Genomic DNA, 20,057 nt, shown 5'->3' on the forward strand with positions numbered 1-20,057 from the left:
TCTGCCTGCTAGTCTATATAATGTGTCCCTGGACTCAGTCTTCCTGCTAGTCTATGTATCATTGGTGTGTCTCGACTCAATCTGCCTGCTAGTCTATGTAGCACAAGTGTCTCTGAACTCTTTTTTGTTAGTCTACTTTTCATCAATATCTCTGGAGTCTGGAGTCTGTTAGTTTATGTATTATCTGTATCTCTAGACTAGTCTATATATCATGTCACGTGTGGTAACCGCGTCTTCATGCCTGTGATGAACCAATCTTTAGGCCTGTGGTGAACCAGTCTTTAGGTCTGTGGTGGACAAGTCTTTAGGCCAGTGATGAACCAGTCTTTAGGCCAGTGATCAACCGGCCTTTAGGCCTGTGATGAACGAGTCTTTAGGCCTGTGATGAACCAGTCTTTAGGCCTGTGATGAACCAGTCTTTAGGCCTGTGATGAACCAGTCTTTAGGCCTGTGATGAACCAGTCTTTAGGCCTGTGATGAACCAGTCTTTAGGCCTGTGATGAACCAGTCTTTAGGCCTATGATGAACCAGTCTTTAGGCCTGTGATCAACCAGTATTTAGGCCTGTGATGAACAAGTCTTTAGGCCAGTGATGAACCAGTCTTTAGGCCTGTGGTGGAAAAGATCTTAAGAGCTGTCAGATGTTAGTTACTCAGGACACACATCTAAATCCGGCCTTTACTTCTTTGAGTCTAGCCTCTTCCTAACCCCATCATTCTCCGCTGTGTAACCCTCTCAGCTCTTTGTGATATTTCTATCCCTCCTTGACCGCTCAGCCTCCCAGCTTGCTCTCTATTTCCTCTCTAAGCCCTGCTGTGCCCTGCTGTGCAGCACTGCACCAAAGTACATTTACCTTCAATAACCATGTAATAACTGTCCCTCCATTAGACTGAATCTCCAAGAGCGTTAAGCCAGATTAGAGCACAGTGCTACAGAGGAGAGAGGGCTATGTGTCATCTAGTGATCTATATTCTCAGATGTCCCTCTGTCCTTTCAGTCTGCAGCTGACAACGGAAGGGCTCTGGTGATCACTGTCTCTGGGACTCTAACTTCACTCAGAGAGAATCCTGGGTACTGTGCCTCTGTTTGCACTGACTCTGACCCAGTGACTGCTGTGTAACTGGTTACTGGTAATTTGCCGTTACAAATGGAGGAAGGCTCTACTGACAGCAGATGGAAGAGCTTTCTACTGACAGCAGACAGAGGATGTTTTTACTGACAGCAGATGGAAGACACATCAACTGACAGGACACTGAAGACATCCCATGAAGTAGAACTAGAGGCTATGTTCGTGTGAGGTAGAATTAGAGAACATTTTCCTGTGAGGTAGAACCAGATACTATGTTCCTGTGAGGTAGAACCAGAACCAGTGTTTCTGTGAGGTAGAAACAGAACCAGTGTTTCTGTGAGGTAGAAACAGAGACTATGTTCCTGTGAGGTAGAACCAGAGACAATGTACCGGTGAGGTAGAACCAGAGACTGTGTTCCTGTGAGGTAAAACCAGAGACTGTGTTCTTGTGAGGTAGAACCAGAGACTGTGTTCTTGTGAGGTAGAACCAGAGACTGTGTTCCTGTGAGATGCCCCTACGGAACTGAGAATGGAGAAGGGTATTGGAGTGAAAAGGGCCAGCATCTCAGTAAAACGAGGCTCCATCAAACGTTCTGCTTCTAGTGCCTCCAATAAGGTAAGAGGACTGACTGACTGAACTACTGACTGACAGGCTGACTGACTGAACTACCGACTGACAGTAGTTCAGTTTCTGTAGTCTTACTTTAGGGTCACTGTACTTGTACTTTTGGATTACTGTAGTCTTACTTTAGGTTTCCTATAGTCATACTTCATGGTAACTGTACTCGTACTTTAGGGTTACTGTGGTCTTACTTTAGGGTTACTGTAGTCTTACTTTAGGGTTACTGTACTCGCACTTTAGGGTTACTGTGGTCTTACTTTTGGGTTCCTGTAGTCATACTTTAGGGTCACTATTTGGCCACTCATGTTCAAGAGACCGGGTGTGGTTGGAATGGAATGCTTGGGTTCCAGCAGAATCATATAATGTGTACTGTATATTAGGTCTGAAATAATTCTAAGAATATTGATATAGACATGACTCTAGGGCTGTGAGACAACAATTTGAAACACTGCTGTTGAGCTTTTGACAGTTATATCAGACTTAGTTTACAGGTATGCTGTAATATCAGAGTTTGTTTACAGGTATACAGTTATTACAGAGTTAGTGTACAGGTATGCAGTAATATCAGAGTTTGTTTACTGGCATGCAGTAATATCGGACTTAGTGTACAGGTATGCAGTAATATCAGTTTTTGTTAACAGGTATGCAGTAATATCTGAGTTAGTTTACAGGTATGCAGTAATAACAGAGTTAGTGTACAGGTATATAGTAATATCAAAGTTAGTGTACAGGTGTGCAGTAATATAACAGTTTGTTTTCAGGTATGCAGTAATATCAGAGTTAGTGTACAGGTATGCAGTAATATCAGAGTTAGTGTACAGGTATGCAGTAATATCAGAGTTAGTGTACAGGTATGCAATTATATCAGATTTAGTGTATAGGTGTGCGGTAAAATCAGAGTTAATTTACAGGTATGCAGTAATATCAGAGTTTGTTTACAGGTATGCAGTAATATCAGAGTTATTGTACTGGTATGCCGTAATATCAGAGTTAGTATACAGGTATGCAGTAATATCAGAGTTAGTGTACAGGTATGTAGTAATATCAGATTTAGTTTACATGTAGGCAGTAATATCAGAGTTTGTTTACTGGTATGCAGTAATATCGGACTTAGTGTACAGGCATGCAGTACTATCAGAGTTATTGTATAGGTATGCAGGTATATCAGAGTTAGTGTACAGGTATGCAGTAATATCAGAGTTAGTGTATAGGTATGCAGGTATATCAGAGTTATTGTACAGGTATGCATTAATCGGCAAACATGCATCGTTTAATGAGTCCATTAACCTTGTTCCTCCTATATATATTATAAATAACATTTGGAAGTATATCTGAAACAATCTTCATGTTGAGTTAATAAAATGTGAGGCAGAGACCACAGTCTTCTAATAAGAACACAGACCCACACACAAACACCAGCCATAAAAAACATCTTATGACTGCCCCTTTTCACTCTCTGGGCTAATCAGAAGCATGTTATTTTGTTATCATGTGATGCCCTAACACCCAAACTTAAGCCAAGTCACCAACATTGAGGGACAATGGATCTCTTCACTAACCCACTGAAACCAAACAGCTATTCTCAAAAGGTAAAAGCAAATTAAAGTGAGTTAATGAAACATTAACTCACTTTAAACATTAAACTTTTTAAGGCCGGGTGTTTCTGTAAAAGCACTTTGTGACAACTGCTGTTGTAAAAAGGGCTTTATAAATACATTTGACTTGATTGATTGACTAATGTTCAATTAGATTTAAATCAGAAGATAGACATTCCACTTTTTCCCCCTGATGAGCTACTTGGTTGCATTGCTTATGTTCCACAAATCCATTATTTTCCATTTCACCTTTAACATTGTGAGGTCATGACTTTAGAGGTGCCTCCAGGCATCTCTATGGTTGTCTAATGTTGATAGTCATGGCATGACAGCAGGCAAGCCTCTAGGCATCTCTGCACTTTGGTTTGGTTGTGCCTAGTTTGAGGCAGCGGTCTTGCATTGCCTCTTATAGACTCTGTGCACCAGCGTAGTGACAAACTTACGCTTTTGTCTAGAAGTCAAGATGAGTGATGCTGTTGTACGAAAAAATATATATAACGCATGTGACTCATTTAATTTTCAAGGTACAAGTGGGGCATAATTTTAATCAGGAGAATGTCCTCTTTTTAATAAAATATCTTCAAACGCTAATAGACTTCAAACGCTAGACTAGAAATAGTCAGAAAATGCGATTTTTATATACTTCCACGTAACGCAGGTTTAAGCGCAATTAATACCCTATAGGACCAGATGTTTACTTCCTATCCCAGTTGTTATTTTTCAGTTTCGTTGTGAAATGAGGTTACAGTAGTAAAATAAAAGAGGAGACCTGTTTTGGTACTTTTTTGAGGCTATGGAATTTTAAGCTTCATTCAGGTTAGAAGAGGCTGAACGAAGGTTCGTTTCAATTCACTTGCTATGGGGACGCGCTAGCGTTCCTGCTCAGCCAGCATTCTTTTGCCGTTTTTGAGGCTAGGGTGAATTTTTATGCGTTATATTGTCCTGCCTAATACTACACTAAAAAGGAACACGTCGCTAACTAGCTTAGCCGATAGCCGGCCGGCACACCACAGTAAACAACTTACCCTCGTAGTTGTGCAGATAACTCGATATGTAGAGTTTGAATCCCTTGTTCCGCTTTCTTGTTGAAGCAGGGGACCAGGCATCAACAATTCGATGGACATCACTAATGCTTATTTTAGGCAGGTCTTGGAGACATCTATTAAAAACTGACATTTTGGGCGACGCCGGTGATCGCCTTAAGTAAACCCGAAAAATGATATGCCGACATCTGGCTAAAGCTCAAGTTCGTCCATACGCGTGTGCACAGAGCCTATTTGGGATCCTATTGAATTTCCATTGCTTCCACACACTGTGTGGTTCATTGTGCTTGTACTGTATGCTTGTAAGGAATGTTTCACTACAGCTCTGGGCCTTGTGTCCTGCCTACTCGCCACCGTAGCAAAAATATTTATCACTGGATCACTGGATTTTTTCACCACTTACGTTCAGCTTTCCTACATTCTTTTTTCAGGGTGCGTACCTTAATGGTGGTTTTCCATGGTGCTTTCTGTTTGCTCAGAGATTTATTGACGCTTACCAGTGCAACATGATCCATGACATTCAATATCTTGGCTTTAAAATGATCTAGGATATCAGACATCAACTGACTCTGCACTTATTGTCGAGGAGATAGCTATGGCCTCCATTAATTGATCATTGGTACTCTCATTAATGTACCTTTTACTTGAACATCCGGGGTGATCAGTGATTACAAAAAAGACACAGAAATGATCAGATAGGGCCAAGTTTTTTACCATGACAGGAAATATCGAGACCTTTAGAGATCTAGAATGTGACCTTGAGTGTGTGTACGCTCTTTCACATGTTGAGAGAGATCAAAAGTGTCACGTAGTGCAAACAGTTGAAAACAGAGGTATTCAAAGGAAATAAAATTGTCAAGTGTATTTTCTTTGCACTGGAATGTATCTTTGAATAAGGCAGCCACTCCTCTTCTAATACCATTTCGACACGTATTCATATAACCAGATGTTTTGGGACTATTTCAGAGAGTACAGGGTTGAGATGTCCAGTAATATTAAGACTGTTACAGAGAGTACAGGGTTGAGATGTCCAGTAATATTAAGACTGTTGTAGAGAGTACAGGGTTGAGATGTCCAGTAATATTAAGACTGTTACAGAGTACAGGGTTGAGATGTCCAGTAATATTAAGACTGTTGTACAGAGTACAGGGTTGAGATGTCCAGTAATATTAAGACTGTTACAGAGAGTACAGGGTTGAGATGTCCAGTAATATTAAGACTGTTGCAGAGAGTACAGGGTTGAGATGTCCAGTAATATTAAGACTGTTGTAGAGAGTACAGGGTTGAGATGTCCAGTAATATTAAGACTGTTACAGAGAGTACAGGGTTGAGATGTCCAGTAATATTAAGACTGTTACAGAGAGTACAGGGTTGAGATGTCCAGTAATATTAAGACTGTTGTACAGAGTACAGGGTTGAGATGTCCAGTAATATTAAGACTGTTGTACAGAGTACAGGGTTGAGATGTCCAGTAATATTAAGACTGTTACAGAGAGTACAGGGTTGAGATGTCCAGTAATATTAAGACTGTTACAGAGAGTACAGGGTTGAGATGTCCAGTAATATTAAGACTGTTGCAGAGAGTACAGGGTTGAGATGTCCAGTAATATTAAGACTGTTGTACAGAGTACAGGGTTGAGATGTCCAGTAATATTAAGACTGTTACAGAGAGTACAGGGTTGAGATGTCCAGTAATATTAAGACTGCTACAGAGAGTACAGGGTTGAGATGTCCAGTAATATTAAGACTGTTACAGAGAGTACAGGGTTGAGATGTCCAGTAATATTAAGACTGTTGTAGAGAGTACAGGGTTGAGATGTCCAGTAATATTAAGACTGTTGTACAGAGTACAGGGTTGAGATGTCCAGTAATATTAAGACTGTTACAGAGAGTACAGGGTTGAGATGTCCAGTAATATTAAGACTGTTGCAGAGAGTACAGGGTTGAGATGTCCAGTAATATTAAGACTGTTGTAGAGAGTACAGGGTTGAGATGTCCAGTAATATTAAGACTGTTACAGAGAGTACAGGGTTGAGATGTCCAGTAATATTAAGACTGTTGCAGAGAGTACAGGGTTGAGATGTCCAGTAATATTAAGACTGTTACAGAGAGTACAGGGTTGAGATGTCCAGTAATATTAAGACTGTTACAGAGAGTACAGGGTTGAGATGTCCAGTAATATTAAGACTGTTGTACAGAGTACAGGGTTGAGATGTCCAGTAATATTAAGACTGTTACAGAGAGTACAGGGTTGAGATGTCCAGTAATATTAAGACTGTTGTACAGAGTACAGGGTTGAGATGTCCAGTAATATTAAGACTGTTACAGAGAGTACAGGGTTGAGATGTCCAGTAATATTAAGACTTACAGAGAGTACAGGGTTGAGATGTCCAGTAATATTAAGACTGTTGTACAGAGTACAGGGTTGAGATGTCCAGTAATATTAAGACTGTTGTACAGAGTACAGGGTTGAGATGTCCAGTAATATTAAGACTGTTACAGAGAGTACAGGGTTGAGATGTCCAGTAATATTAAGACTGTTACAGAGAGTACAGGGTTGAGATGTCCAGTAATATTAAGACTGTTGTACAGAGTACAGGGTTGAGATGTCCAGTAATATTAAGACTGTTACAGAGAGTACAGGGTTGAGATGTCCAGTAATATTAAGACTGTTGCAGAGAGTACAGGGTTGAGATGTCCAGTAATATTAAGACTGTTACAGAGAGTACAGGGTTGAGATGTCCAGTAATATTAAGACTGTTGTACAGAGTACAGGGTTGAGATGTCCAGTAATATTAAGACTGTTACAGAGAGTACAGGGTTGAGATGTCCAGTAATATTAAGACTGTTGCAGAGAGTACAGGGTTGAGATGTCCAGTAATATTAAGACTGTTACAGAGAGTACAGGGTTGAGATGTCCAGTAATATTAAGACTGTTACAGAGAGTACAGGGTTGAGATGTCCAGTAATATTAAGACTGTTGTACAGAGTACAGGGTTGAGATGTCCAGTAATATTAAGACTGTTGTACAGAGTACAGGGTTGAGATGTCCAGTAATATTAAGACTGTTACAGAGAGTACAGGGTTGAGATGTCCAGTAATATTAAGACTGTTACAGAGAGTACAGGGTTGAGATGTCCAGTAATACTAGGACTTTTACAGATAGTAGAAAATAGTCCAGGGTTGAGATGTCTAGTTATGTTAGGACTACAACAGAGTACAGGGTTGAGTTGTCTCGTAATGTTAAAACAGAACATATACTCATTGGAACCAAATCCACCCTCTCCAAAAGTGTGACTTTCACTGTCAGGATCGATGTCACTGTTGTTTCTCCATAGCCCCATGCAAGTAATCTTGGCATCATTCTCGATTCCACACTCTCCTTTGATCAACACATTGAACAGACTGTAAAATCTTAATTCTTCCATCTCCACAACATTGCCAAACTCAGACATTCCTTCTCATATCCTGCTGCTGAAACCCTAATACATAACCTCCTGTCCTGACTACTGCACCTTCCTACTCACCGGCATGAACTCTACATCCCTCCAGAAGCTCCAAATTTTTCAAAAAGTAATATTAACTTAGTAGTTCTTAGCTTATTTACTCAATACAGCCTATCACACACTCCAAACAGCCGACAAGACCTCCTGGACACTGGAGCACAATGCACAGGAAGAGTTCTCAACAACTTCCAACTTCCACCAGAGATCGCGAACACACCCCAGGAGATGCTATTCACATCGCCGACTGGAAGTGCCCGAGGCGGTGTCGAGATCCTAAACAGAAGCGTGAAGGCCTCCAGGCTAGGCTAAGCCTTTTCCTCGCTAACATACAGTCACTAACGAACAAAATGGATGAAATACAACTGAAAATCATCTCACAAAAATGGATTATGGATTGAAGTGTCAAAAAAAATGCCTTAACAACAACATACCTGACAATGTAATAGAGCTGGAAGGGAAGCGACATCTTCAGAGCTGATCGGACAGTAGAGGACTCCAGCAAGACCAGAGGAGGTGGGCTGGGCATTTATGTAAACAGAACATGGTGTATAAACACTAACTTAACCGGGAGTCACAGCTCAACCAATCTGGAGTATCGGACGATTAGATGCAGGCCTTTTTACTTGCCTCGGGAGTTTACATCTATTGTTGTTACTACATATTCCCAGATGCTAATGCTGAACTATTAATGAAAGAACCGCAGGCTACCCTTAGCAAACAGAAGACAGAACACCCAGATAGTGTTTTTGGGATTGCAGGGGATTTCAATTATGTCAATTATTTCGAATTATGTCTCAGGATTTGTTCAAGATAGACAAACATTTTGCTGACTGCATGAAACTCTCATCTTTTCACTTGACACTTAAAAAAGTATGTTATCATCTATATTGATACAGTAGTTATTCACGAATGGCTAATAAGCTGTTAAAACGGCTAGTGACAAAAGCCATAAAGTTCATAGATGCTATTTGTGGTGGAGGAAAACTAAGAAACGTTACAACACTTGGTTTAATACTATGGTTAATGGTGTCTAACGAAATATTCAAAGGATGTGATGTTTATCAAAATGATATAATGTCAAGAGGCTGTACCGACACCTGGCAAATGTGTACCTAGGTGGTGTAGTGTTAAAGACAGCCTTTTAACATGGATGACCAGGGTTGAATGTCGTCATTAACCCTATTTATTACCGGCTGGCTGAACTAGGCTTTCCTGGTTTCTTGTTCAGTTGTTACTTATATGTCTACCTCAGGGACCTCATTGCTGCAATCTCTGCTTTCAGGTTGCACAAGTTACCTTACTCGATTTGCCTGTATGGCACATTTAGAATGCTATTTAGAATTGGCCTTTGTACCCATACAAATATTTATCCCACTTGTAACATACACTATACGTAATACTTTTACATTTCTGCTAACCCTACCCAATCTGATTGTTGTATGATTCCATTCAGAAGACTAATAGCCACTATGCTTCATCATTTATTCACATAAATGCACATTTATTTATATATAAATGTATGCAATTTATTGCTAGGAAAAGTACATTCAAATGTTGCTATTAAATTAAATGAATAATGTATAATCTCTGTCTTTCCAACCCTATTAATACATTTACGCAATCCTCCTACTAATCCGAAACAGCTGCCTTTTGTATTTAACAATACTTTCTCTGGGTGCATAAGAACTGAATGGTGTTTATTGTTGCCAGGTTGCTGTAAGTCCTTTATTTATCCAGTACAGTCTCATCCACTGTTTCTAATGCTGCTTCTTGATGTTTCCAAGCACCAGAGGCCCAGTTAACAATCTGCTGGTTTCAGACTGGGTTTTAGTTTTAATTGCTGTGGATAATGAGTTGACGTAATCTGCTGTATTCTGTTCTGCCTAAACCAAGTCCTCTTTGTGTCAAAGTTCTATAATTAACAGCAGCCGATCTGACAAGCCAGGTCCTTTCCCTGAACCACCCCCTCTACACAATCCACCCCTCTACCCAATCCACCCCTCTACCCAATCCACCCCCTCTACCCAATCCACCCCCTCTACCCAATCCACCCCCTCTACCCAATCCACCCCCTCTACACAATCCACCCCTCTACCCAATCCACCCCCTCTACCCAATCCACCCCCTCTACCCAATCCACCCCCTCTACACAATCCACCCCTCTACCCAATCCACCCCCTCTACCCAATCCACCCCCTCTACCCAATCCACCCCTTCTACCCAATCCACCCCTTCTACCCAATCCACCCCCTCTACCCAATCCACCCCCTCTACCCAATCCACCCCTTCTACCCAATCCACCCCTCTACCCAATCCACCCCTCTACCCAATCCACCCCCTCTACACAATCCACCCCCCTAACCAATCCACCCCCTCTAACCAATCCACCCCCCTAACCAATCCACCCCCTCTACACAATCCACCCATCTACCCTATCCACCCATCTACCCTATCCATCCCTCTACACAATCCACCCCCTCTACACAATCCACCCCCTCTACACAATCCACCCCCCTAACCAATCCACCCCCCTAACCAATCCACCCCCCTAACCAATCCACCCCCTCTACACAATCCACCCATCTAACCTATCCACCCCTCTACACAATCCACCCCCTCTACACAATCCACCCCCTCTACACAATCCACCCCCCTAACCAATCCACCCCCCTAACCAATCCACCCCCCTAACCAATCCACCCCCTCTACACAATCCACCCATCTAACCTATCCACCCCTCTACACAATCCACCCCCTCTACACAATCCACCCCCTCTACACAATCCACCCTCTCTACACAATCCACCCCCCTAACCAATCCACCCCCCTAACCAATCCACCCCCTCTACACAATCCACCCCTCTACCCAATCCACCCCCTCTACCCAATCCACCCCCTCTACCCAATCCACCCCCTCTACACAATCCACCCCCTCTACCCAATCCACCCCCTCTACCCAATCCACCCCCTCTACCCAATCCACCCCTTCTACCCAATCCACCCCCTCTACCCAATCCACCCCCTCTACCCAATCCACCCCCTCTACCCAATCCACCCCTTCTACCCAATCCACCCCTCTACCCAATCCACCCCTCTACCCAATCCACCCCCTCTACACAATCCACCCCCCTAACCAATCCACCCCCTCTAACCAATCCACCCCCCTAACCAATCCACCCCCTCTACACAATCCACCCATCTACCCTATCCACCCATCTACCCTATCCATCCCTCTACACAATCCACCCCCTCTACACAATCCACCCCCTCTACACAATCCACCCCCCTAACCAATCCACCCCCCTAACCAATCCACCCCCTCTACACAATCCACCCATCTAACCTATCCACCCCTCTACACAATCCACCCCCTCTACACAATCCACCCCCTCTACACAATCCACCCTCTCTACACAATCCACCCCCTCTACACAATCCACCCTCTCTACACAATCCACCCCCCTAACCAATCCACCCCCTCTACACAATCCACCCATCTACCCTATCCACCCCTCTACACAATCTACCCTCTCTCCTCCTATCCACTCTCTCCTCCTATCCACTCTCTCCTCCTATGCACCCCTCTCCTCCTATCCACCTCCTATGCCCATCCAGCCCCTCTACCCCAATCCACCCTAGAGGCGTTGCTAGGATCACAATACATTTGGGGCTTAGCCCCCCGGCACAGCAAGTACAGGGTTTTGAATGTACATGAGAAAAATATTGATGTACATGCTAGCGGCCTACATACGTTGTCATAATGGCCGATCAGAATTATAGATGAATATATCAGCTGCTTTTTTGGGGGGGGTTCATTTGAGATATGGGGCTATAGGCCTAACAACGCCATGATTCCACTGTCGTGCCACAAATGGAAACTATATCAAAGCATAGATTCCTGTCAAGACTGCTTACAGGGCAAATATACCGATGTGCCCTGTTAATTATTTTGGGTGAACTATCCCTTTAAGCCAGGAATAAAATCATCTCATTAAAGTTGAATGAGTATCTCAGATTATGTAATTACGACAGTTTGAGGTTCCGCAAAGAAAAGAACGTGGTGACTCATTGACCCAGTTGATGGGGAATACCCAATCAGCTAGAGAAATTGGCAGCTGCAAACTGCTTAGCACAATTTATACAATCACAATGAATGGGACTGGAGACTGAATAAAACTAGACATGCTATAATGTTCAATATGTTTGATAATGTTAACCTGACATGATCGATAACTTTGTGTAGGATGTTGGCACACATTAACGGTCATTAATCTTGTTGGACTTTAACCCTTCTTAAATCCACACAGCCAATCAGTCAGGCAGTTAGTCAGGCATTTAGTGAGCCAGCCAGTCATTCAACCAGCCATGTCTTTACAAGGCCCATTACAAAGGAATGACTGCAAACAGTTACATAAATTGAGTTTAAATCAAAGTGGAGTAAAGTAAGGAGGAGAAAGAACAAGAGGAGGAGGTTTTACAATTAAAAGTGGTGTAGTGCCAGCTCATCCCTGATCTGGTTTATTTGTAGTTATCTCGTAGCTCAGGTCTTTCCATCCAGAACCTACCGGCCTTCGCAACTACTGGGACATCAATACAAACTAACAGAGTTCCACCAGCCTGAAGGGAGATAGCAGGCCAACTGCTACCAAAGGAGATGCATTGTTCCTCTCCCTCACCCTAGCAGGGCTGACAGCCCCTCTGACCATGGAGACCGGTCATGAGATCTGCTGAAGGAGGATTAGCTACCTTCTGTTGGAGTCATGGGACCGCCTAACAGAACAAAGACCTAGCTCACATGCTCTTCAGAACAACCCCTAATAACACATCAACACTCATGACTCGCTGACACTGCTGGGAGCAGCCAATCAGGGCACAAACTCCACTGGGACCAGCCCATCAGGGCACAACCTCCACTGGGACCAGCCGATCAGGGCACAAACTCCACTGGGACCAGCCCATCAGGGCACAACCTCCACTGGGACCAGCCCATCAGGGCACAACCTCCACTGGGACCAGCCCATCAGGGCACAACCTCCACTGGGAGCAGCCGATCAGGGCACAATCTCCACTGGGACCAGCCGATCAGGGCACAACCTCCACTGGGACCAGCCTGTCAGGGCACAACCTCCACTGGGAGCAGCCGATCAGGGCACAATCTCCACTGGAACCAGCCGATCAGAGCACAATCTCCACTGGAGAAACCCGCTGGTCCTTGTGTGATGGGACCAAATTTGTAGCTAGCTGAGGTCCAAACCAGCAACTTGGAACCCTGCAGAGGAACGTCCAGAGATGGTACTCAGACCTGGTCTCTCAGATATCGACAGACCTCCTTCCTTCTGTCTCCAGAAGGGTCTGTCTTCAGAAGGGTTTCTCACTTTGTTAACTTGAGGTAGGACTTACATTGCCTTGTCTGGAGCTGATAGTGATATTACTTTTGTCATCTGTATTTGAAGAGATGGCTGAAATGAATGTAACTTTATTGTAAGCCTAAAATGGGTTTATTGTTTTTGTGACTTTGTGAAATCAAAGTAGTAGGGTACACTATTAATAAACATTTACAACATGATCATGTTCAAACATTTTAACTAGAGGCAAAAGAAGAGGCAAAAGAAAAACATATTATATTTTCCTAATGGCCCATAAAACCATTACCTTCTAAATAATCAAGTTGTGAATTATCACAGTGCATCTTTCCTAGTGTGTCTAGATCCCCTGTGAAACAAGGCTGTGATTATTGAACCGTACAAACTACTCACCAGGCTGAGTACTGAAATGGAAGGAGCATTAGTACTAGATCTAGATTTGACCATTAGTTTATTAATTTTGTCAATAGAAAATAAGTCTGGCTGATTTGTTTTAACTCAGTTGCATTAAATAATCCCCCCCAACAAAACAATTTATAAATAGTAAATCATATTTTAGCAACCCACAGCTTAGTTATATGTAATGTGAATTATTGTATTACCTACTGCAGCTGAAAATGTGTTTTTGGAACCAACATATAGTCACAGCAGAGGGGGTGGAGGCTGCTATATCCTCCAACCCCTCTTCTCATCTGTTATATCCAGCCTCCACCCCTCCTTCTCTGTTATATCCTGCCTCCATCCCTCCTTCTCTGTTATATCCAGCCTCCACCCCTCCTTCTCTGTTATATCCTGCCTCCACCCCTCCTTCTCTGTTATATCCAGCCTCCACCCCTCCTTCTCTGTTATATCCAGCCTCCACCCCTCCTTCTCTGTTATATCCTGCCTCCACCCCTCCTTCTCTGTTATATCCAGCCTCCACCCCTCCTTCTCTTTTATATCCAGCCTCCACCCCTCCTTCTCTGTTATATCCAGCCTCCACCCCTCCTTCTCTGTTATATCCTGCCTCCACCCCTCCTTCTCTGTTATATCCAGCCTCCACCCCTCCTTCTCTGTTATATCCAGCCTCCACCCCTCCTTCTCTGTTATATCCTGCCTCCACCCCTCCTTCTCTGTTATATCCAGCCTCCACCCCTCCTTCTCTTTTATATCCAGCCTCCACCCCTCCTTCTCTTTTATATCCAGCCTCCACCCCTCCTTCTCTGTTATATCCTGCCTCCACCCCTCCTTCTCTGTTATATCCAGCCTCCACCCCTCCTTCTCTGTTATATCCAGCCTCCACCCCTCCTTCTCTGTTATATCCAGCCTCCACCCCTCCTTCTCTTTTATATCCAGCCTCCACCCTTCTTTCTCTGCTTTTGATTATAGAGGAATAATAAAGAAATAATAAAATAATAATATTAAATAAAAGATAAATAGAAAATATATATACAGAAAATATTTATTAAGATATAATGATACCGAAAACTACAGAAAACAAAAATTATAATACATATTGTTATATAATACTGTGCAGCATAATTTGATTAGGGAAAGGCCTGATTTAAAAGCAATGACTGTCTGTGCATCCCTGAGGCTGTCAGGAAGGGAGTTCCAGAGGTCAGGTCCAATGAAAGAAAAAGGAGCAGACTACGATTTTTTTGGAGTCAGATTCTTGGTTCACTGGCGTTCCTGGACTGAAGAAAGTGTGGAGGTTCATAGGGGAGAGCAGGTCAGATGAGTATACTGGTCCCAGGTCACATTAGTAGACAGGTTCATAGGAGACGAGCAGGGAACATCCGGCTTCTTATCAGCACACAGTTCACAAGCCCAGCATCTGTGATGGTATGGGGGTGCATTAGTGCACATGGCATCATGACTTGCACATCTGTGACCCTGTCACAACTTCTTTAAAATGTGTTGCTGGCAACAAATTCAAAATGGACATGTAATTTCCCAAAATCAATAGAATGTCTCAGTTTCAATATATATTATATACAGCTCCAATTCAACTCAGCCTCGTCCATTCCATTAAACACAGTACTCTCTGTAATTGTATTGAGGCTGGGGTAGAACAAAGTTCTTTCTTCTATGCACCTCTGTCACCCTGGAAGTGAGTGCACATTACATTACTTACAATCCTTTGCAGCTCACTCTATAAGTGCATCACACTTGCATTGCAGGGGTCTGAAAGTGTGTGCACTCACTCCTGTAAGCTGGATAAACTGCTAAATAATGTAAAAAACGAACACAATAATCTGCTCATAATCCAAGTTAAAACATCATTTTCCTCGACAGAGATCAGACATCATAGATGTTTCCTGGACAGACATGGTTCCACAGCCAGGATCTGTTCATCCTAGATGTTTCCTGGGCAGACACAGTTCCACAGCCAGGATCTGTTCATCCTAAATGTTTCCTGCTCACTCAGTGTTGTGTTTTTGTGTTTTCTCTAGCCTGGATCACTAAATCAAGTTTCTCAGCACTCCACAGTGTTAAATCTGGATTATGATGATCAGCATGTATCGACCTCTGCGCTAAGAGGATTTAGAATGTTCTGGAGAGTGAAACTTTGGTTGTTAAAAGCTGGATTCTTGCTATAAAATGTGTTAGTTATTAACACATGCATAAGAGTCCTCTAATCCTTCAGCCTCATTCTGTGTCTGGAGTTGTGTCAGCCAGGCTCTACTGTACACTCCTTTAACTCTTTTCATTCTGATGGGAATCCTTCTAATCCAGAATTGATGAAGTACTACCAGTGGAAGTGTATGCAAATGTTTTTGCTTAGCACTTTTAAGCACTTTGACCTTTCACCAATTTTATTTTCTTGCTTTGGTTAGAATGGTTGGAATCGTGATTGAAATGTTCTTCCGAACTTCTTTCAGGTCCAGAAAGCGTGGATCGAGAGGACCTTTCAGAAAAGGGAGTGTAGTCAACTATTCCCCAGTAAAGACCCTACAAGGTAAAGACATTGAAAAACTTTACACAAGCTTTGCAAATGCAGCAACCAAGTCTCTTTTTTAAACCTTTTTTGTACCATCTGTTTATCCCTTATGTGTAAGACTGGAAGTATTTATACGTCTTAGATCTAAGAATGGGCGTATTTATAAATCTTAGATCTAAGAATGGGCGTATTTATAAATCTTAGATCTAAGAATGGGCGTGTTTATAATTCTTAGATCTAAGAATGGGCGTGTTTATAATTCTTAGATCTAAAAATGGGCGTATTTATAATTCTTAGATCTAAGAATGGGCGTATTAATAAATCTTAGATCTAAGAATGGGCGTATTTATAAATCTTAGATCTAAGAATGGGCGTGTTTATAATTCTTAGATCTAAGAATGGGTGTATTAATAAATCTTAGATCTAAGAATGGACGTATTTATAAGTCTTAGATCTAAGAATGGGCGTATTAATAAATCTTAGATGTAAGAATGGGCGTATTTATAAATCTTAGATCTAAGAATGGGCGTGTTTATAATTCTTAGATCTAAGAATGGGCGTATTTGTAAGTCTTAGATCTAAGAATGGGCATATAATTAAATCTTAGATCTAAGAATGGGCGTGTTTATAAATCTTAGATCTAAGAATGGGCGTATTTATAAATCTTAGATCTAAGAATGGACGTATTAATAAATCTTCGATCTAAGAAAGGGAGTTTGGAACGCTGTCTCAGCCTCCTGTGGACTCTCCCTCTCTAGATGTATGTGTGGTCAGCTGACGACACAGCATGTGATCACCCCTATCGGCCCTCTGACCAACAAGACATCCGAGGAAAACCACCAGCTGGTCCAGATAGAGCCAGTCCAGCAGCAGGAGAGGTGGTCTGTGGCCAAACATACTCAGACCTTCCCCACGGATGCCTTTGGGACCATCGAGTTCCAGGGTGGGGGATTTATCAACAAGGCCATGGTAGGACCTGGTTATGATGTAGAATGAGACTGGACCCAAAACCATTCCCAACTATAGCACAGCCACACCAGAATGCTGCACAAACACGCAACCACAACTAGTTTCTTTTTTAATTAAAAACTGTGTTCTGTCCAATGTCCAACCAACCACTTACAAATTTGTTTGCCAAATTTGAAAGAGCAAACAATTGTTGAAGAGCCAAACAACATTCTCCTGTTTCTCTGTTCCTCCTGTAACATCAGATTATTTAACCATCCTCTCCCCTAGTAGAGAGTATCTAATAACCCACTCCCCTAGTACAGAGTATCTAATAACCCAAACCCCTAGGACAGAGTATCTAATAACCCACTCCCCTAGTACAATCAGAGTATCTAATCATCCTCACCTCAAGTAACATCAAATGATCTAATCATACTCTCCCCCAGTACAATCAGAGTATCTAATCATCCACTACCCTAGTACAGAGTATCTAATCATACTCTCCCCTAGTACAGAGTATTTAAACATCCTCTTATTCAGTACAATCAGAGTATGTAATCATTCTCTCCTTCAGTAGAGTATCTAATCATCCTCACCTCCAGTAACATCAGAGTATCTAATCATCCTGTCCTCCAGTACAATGAGAGTATTTAATCATCCTCTCCTCCAGTAACATCAGAGTATTTAATCATCCTCACCTCCAGTAACATCAGAGTATCTAATCATCCTGTCCTCCAGTACAATCAGAGTATCGAATCATCCTCTCCTCCAGTAACATCAGAGTATCTAATCATCCTGTCCTCCAGTACAATCAGAATATCGAATCATCCTCTCCTCCAGTAACATCAGAGTATCTAATCATCCACTCCCCTTCAGTACAATCAGAGTATCTAATCATCCTCTACTCCAGTAACATCAAATTATCTAATCGTCCTCTCCTCCAGTAACATCAAATTATTTAATCATCCTCTCCTCCAGGTACATCAGCATATCTAATCATCCTCATCTCTCCAGTACATGGTAGTTTATAAATCACTGAATGGTTTAGGCCCCGAATACATTTCTGATATGTTTGAAGAATGTAAACCGAGCAGGGCTGTTAGATCAATTAACAAAGGTCGGCTAGTAGAGCCCAAAATCCAAACTAAATATCGTCAAGCTTTGGATGTTTTCATATGAGTATTTGTTTTTATGCAATGGACATTTTTGTAAAGCACACTGAATTGCTTCTATGTATGAATTGTGCTATATAAATAATATTGCTTGCTGGTTTGCTGCATCAGAGTATCTGATAATCTTCATCTCTCCAGTACATCAGAGTATCTAATCATCTCCATCTCTCCAGTACATCAGAGTATCTAATCATCTCCATCTCTCCAGTACATCAGAGTATCTAATCATCTTCATCTCTCCAGTACATCAGAGTATCTAATCATCTTCATCTCTCCAGTACATCAGAGTATCTAATCATCTTCATCTCTCCAGTACATCAGAGTATCCCATGACTCCAAGCCTGACAACCTGCTCCATCTGATGGTGAAAGACTGGCAGCTCGAACTCCCCACCCTGCTCATCTCGGTCCACGGGGGGCTGCAGAACTTTGAACTGCAGCCCAAACTCAAACAGGTGTTTGGGAAGGGCCTCATCAAGGCTGCTGTCACCACCGGAGCATGGATCTTCACCGGCGGAGTCAGCACTGGTGGGTACCAATGGTTCTACACCTTGATCCAGCTCAGCCCAGGTTGACGGGTGTAATACTGTTCTACACCCTGATCCAGCTCAGCCCAGGTTGACGGGTGTAATACTGTTTTACACCCTGATCCAGCTCAGCCAAGGTTGACGGGTGTAATACTGTTCTACACCCTGATCTAGCTCAGCCCAGGTTGACGGGTGTAATACTGTTCTACACCCTGATCCAGCTCAGCTCTGGTTGACAGGTGTAATACTGTTCTACACCCTGATCCAGCTCAGCTCTGGTTGACAGGTGTAATACTGTTCTACACCCTGATCCAGCTCAGCTCTGGTTGACAGGTGTAATACTGTTCTACACCCTAACCCACATGTATTCATCTTATACTTGATGCTACTGTAAAATACTGCAGGTAGGACTCATGTTTTTCATCCTGTACATTAGGCTATTAGGAAACTATAGCTCAGACCCTGTATAGTGAAGTCTATTCACATCAGCCATTTACCTGGGCTACTGGAGATCAGATCAGGGCGTGAAGGTGACCAGTAGGCTTGATACTGTCCACCCTTGCTGTCTTGCCAGGTGAGCTCTCGTCGCCACTGGGATGCCCTCCCTCCAATGCCTTTCGGGGGAAGAGTCACTGGCTTGTTGTTGACTCTCTGTTGCGCACCTGTTGGGCTGTACGCTGCTAGCAATACTCAGCCCTCATTCAGGGGGGTTGCGGTTGGTGGGTGTCCCTTTGGTTGATGCCTGGCAATGTGGGTGGATTGATTTCCTGCCTGTTGGGCCCTGTCCGGGGCCTCCCCCGGGTAGGGCCACAGTGTCACCGGACCCCCCCGTCTCAGTTCCAAGGTGCTGCTATATTATTGTGCTGGGGGATATGAGGAATGCACTACTAACTTTTCTCAGTCTCCTCCAGTTTAAAATTTTAGGAGGAGATGAGGTCCTGGTCCACACCTGCGGATTACCTGGTTTGGGGGGCATGTTGCTGTCCCTGTCCTTGTCCACCTGGTCATATTTCTGACCTAGTCTAAAATCAAATAGACTCTGGATTTAGCCCAGAGAAATGTATTTATTATTCCAATTGGACTCTTAATATCTCACCCGGCACAGCCAGAAGAGGACTGGTCACCCCTCTGAGCCTGGGTCCTCTCTAGGTTTCTTCCTAAAATTCGACCTTCTTAGGGAGTTTTTCCTAGCCACTGAAATTCAACACTATTGTTGTTTGCTCCTTGGGGTTTAAGGCCGGGTGTCTCTGTAAAGCACTTTGTGACAACTGCTGTTGTAAAAAGGGCTTTA

General features: G+C 42.9%; 1 protein-coding gene across 4 annotated transcripts in view; it reads left to right on the forward strand.

The window, feature by feature from the left end:
- Positions 1-974: 974 nt before the first annotated feature.
- The window catches only part of LOC105007103 (transient receptor potential cation channel subfamily M member 1), a 58,687-nt gene continuing 39,604 nt past the window's right edge, over positions 975-20,057 (forward strand). For 3 of the 4 annotated variants that reach the window (XM_034288359.1, XM_034288360.1, XM_034288362.1), the window contains exons 1-4: positions 975-1,684; positions 16,062-16,138; positions 16,879-17,089; positions 18,554-18,767. In XM_034288359.1, the coding sequence (XP_034144250.1) occupies positions 1,598-1,684; positions 16,062-16,138; positions 16,879-17,089; positions 18,554-18,767 (589 nt within the window). In that variant the 5' untranslated portion in view covers positions 975-1,597. Of the gene's footprint in view, positions 1,685-12,346; positions 13,224-16,061; positions 16,139-16,878; positions 17,090-18,553; positions 18,768-20,057 lie in introns of those variants that run through there. The other variant, XM_034288361.1, reaches the window with a different exon arrangement.

The sequence above is a fragment of the Esox lucius genome, chromosome 19 (assembly GCF_011004845.1).
Source record: "Esox lucius isolate fEsoLuc1 chromosome 19, fEsoLuc1.pri, whole genome shotgun sequence".
Classification (NCBI taxonomy): domain Eukaryota; kingdom Metazoa; phylum Chordata; class Actinopteri; order Esociformes; family Esocidae; genus Esox; species Esox lucius.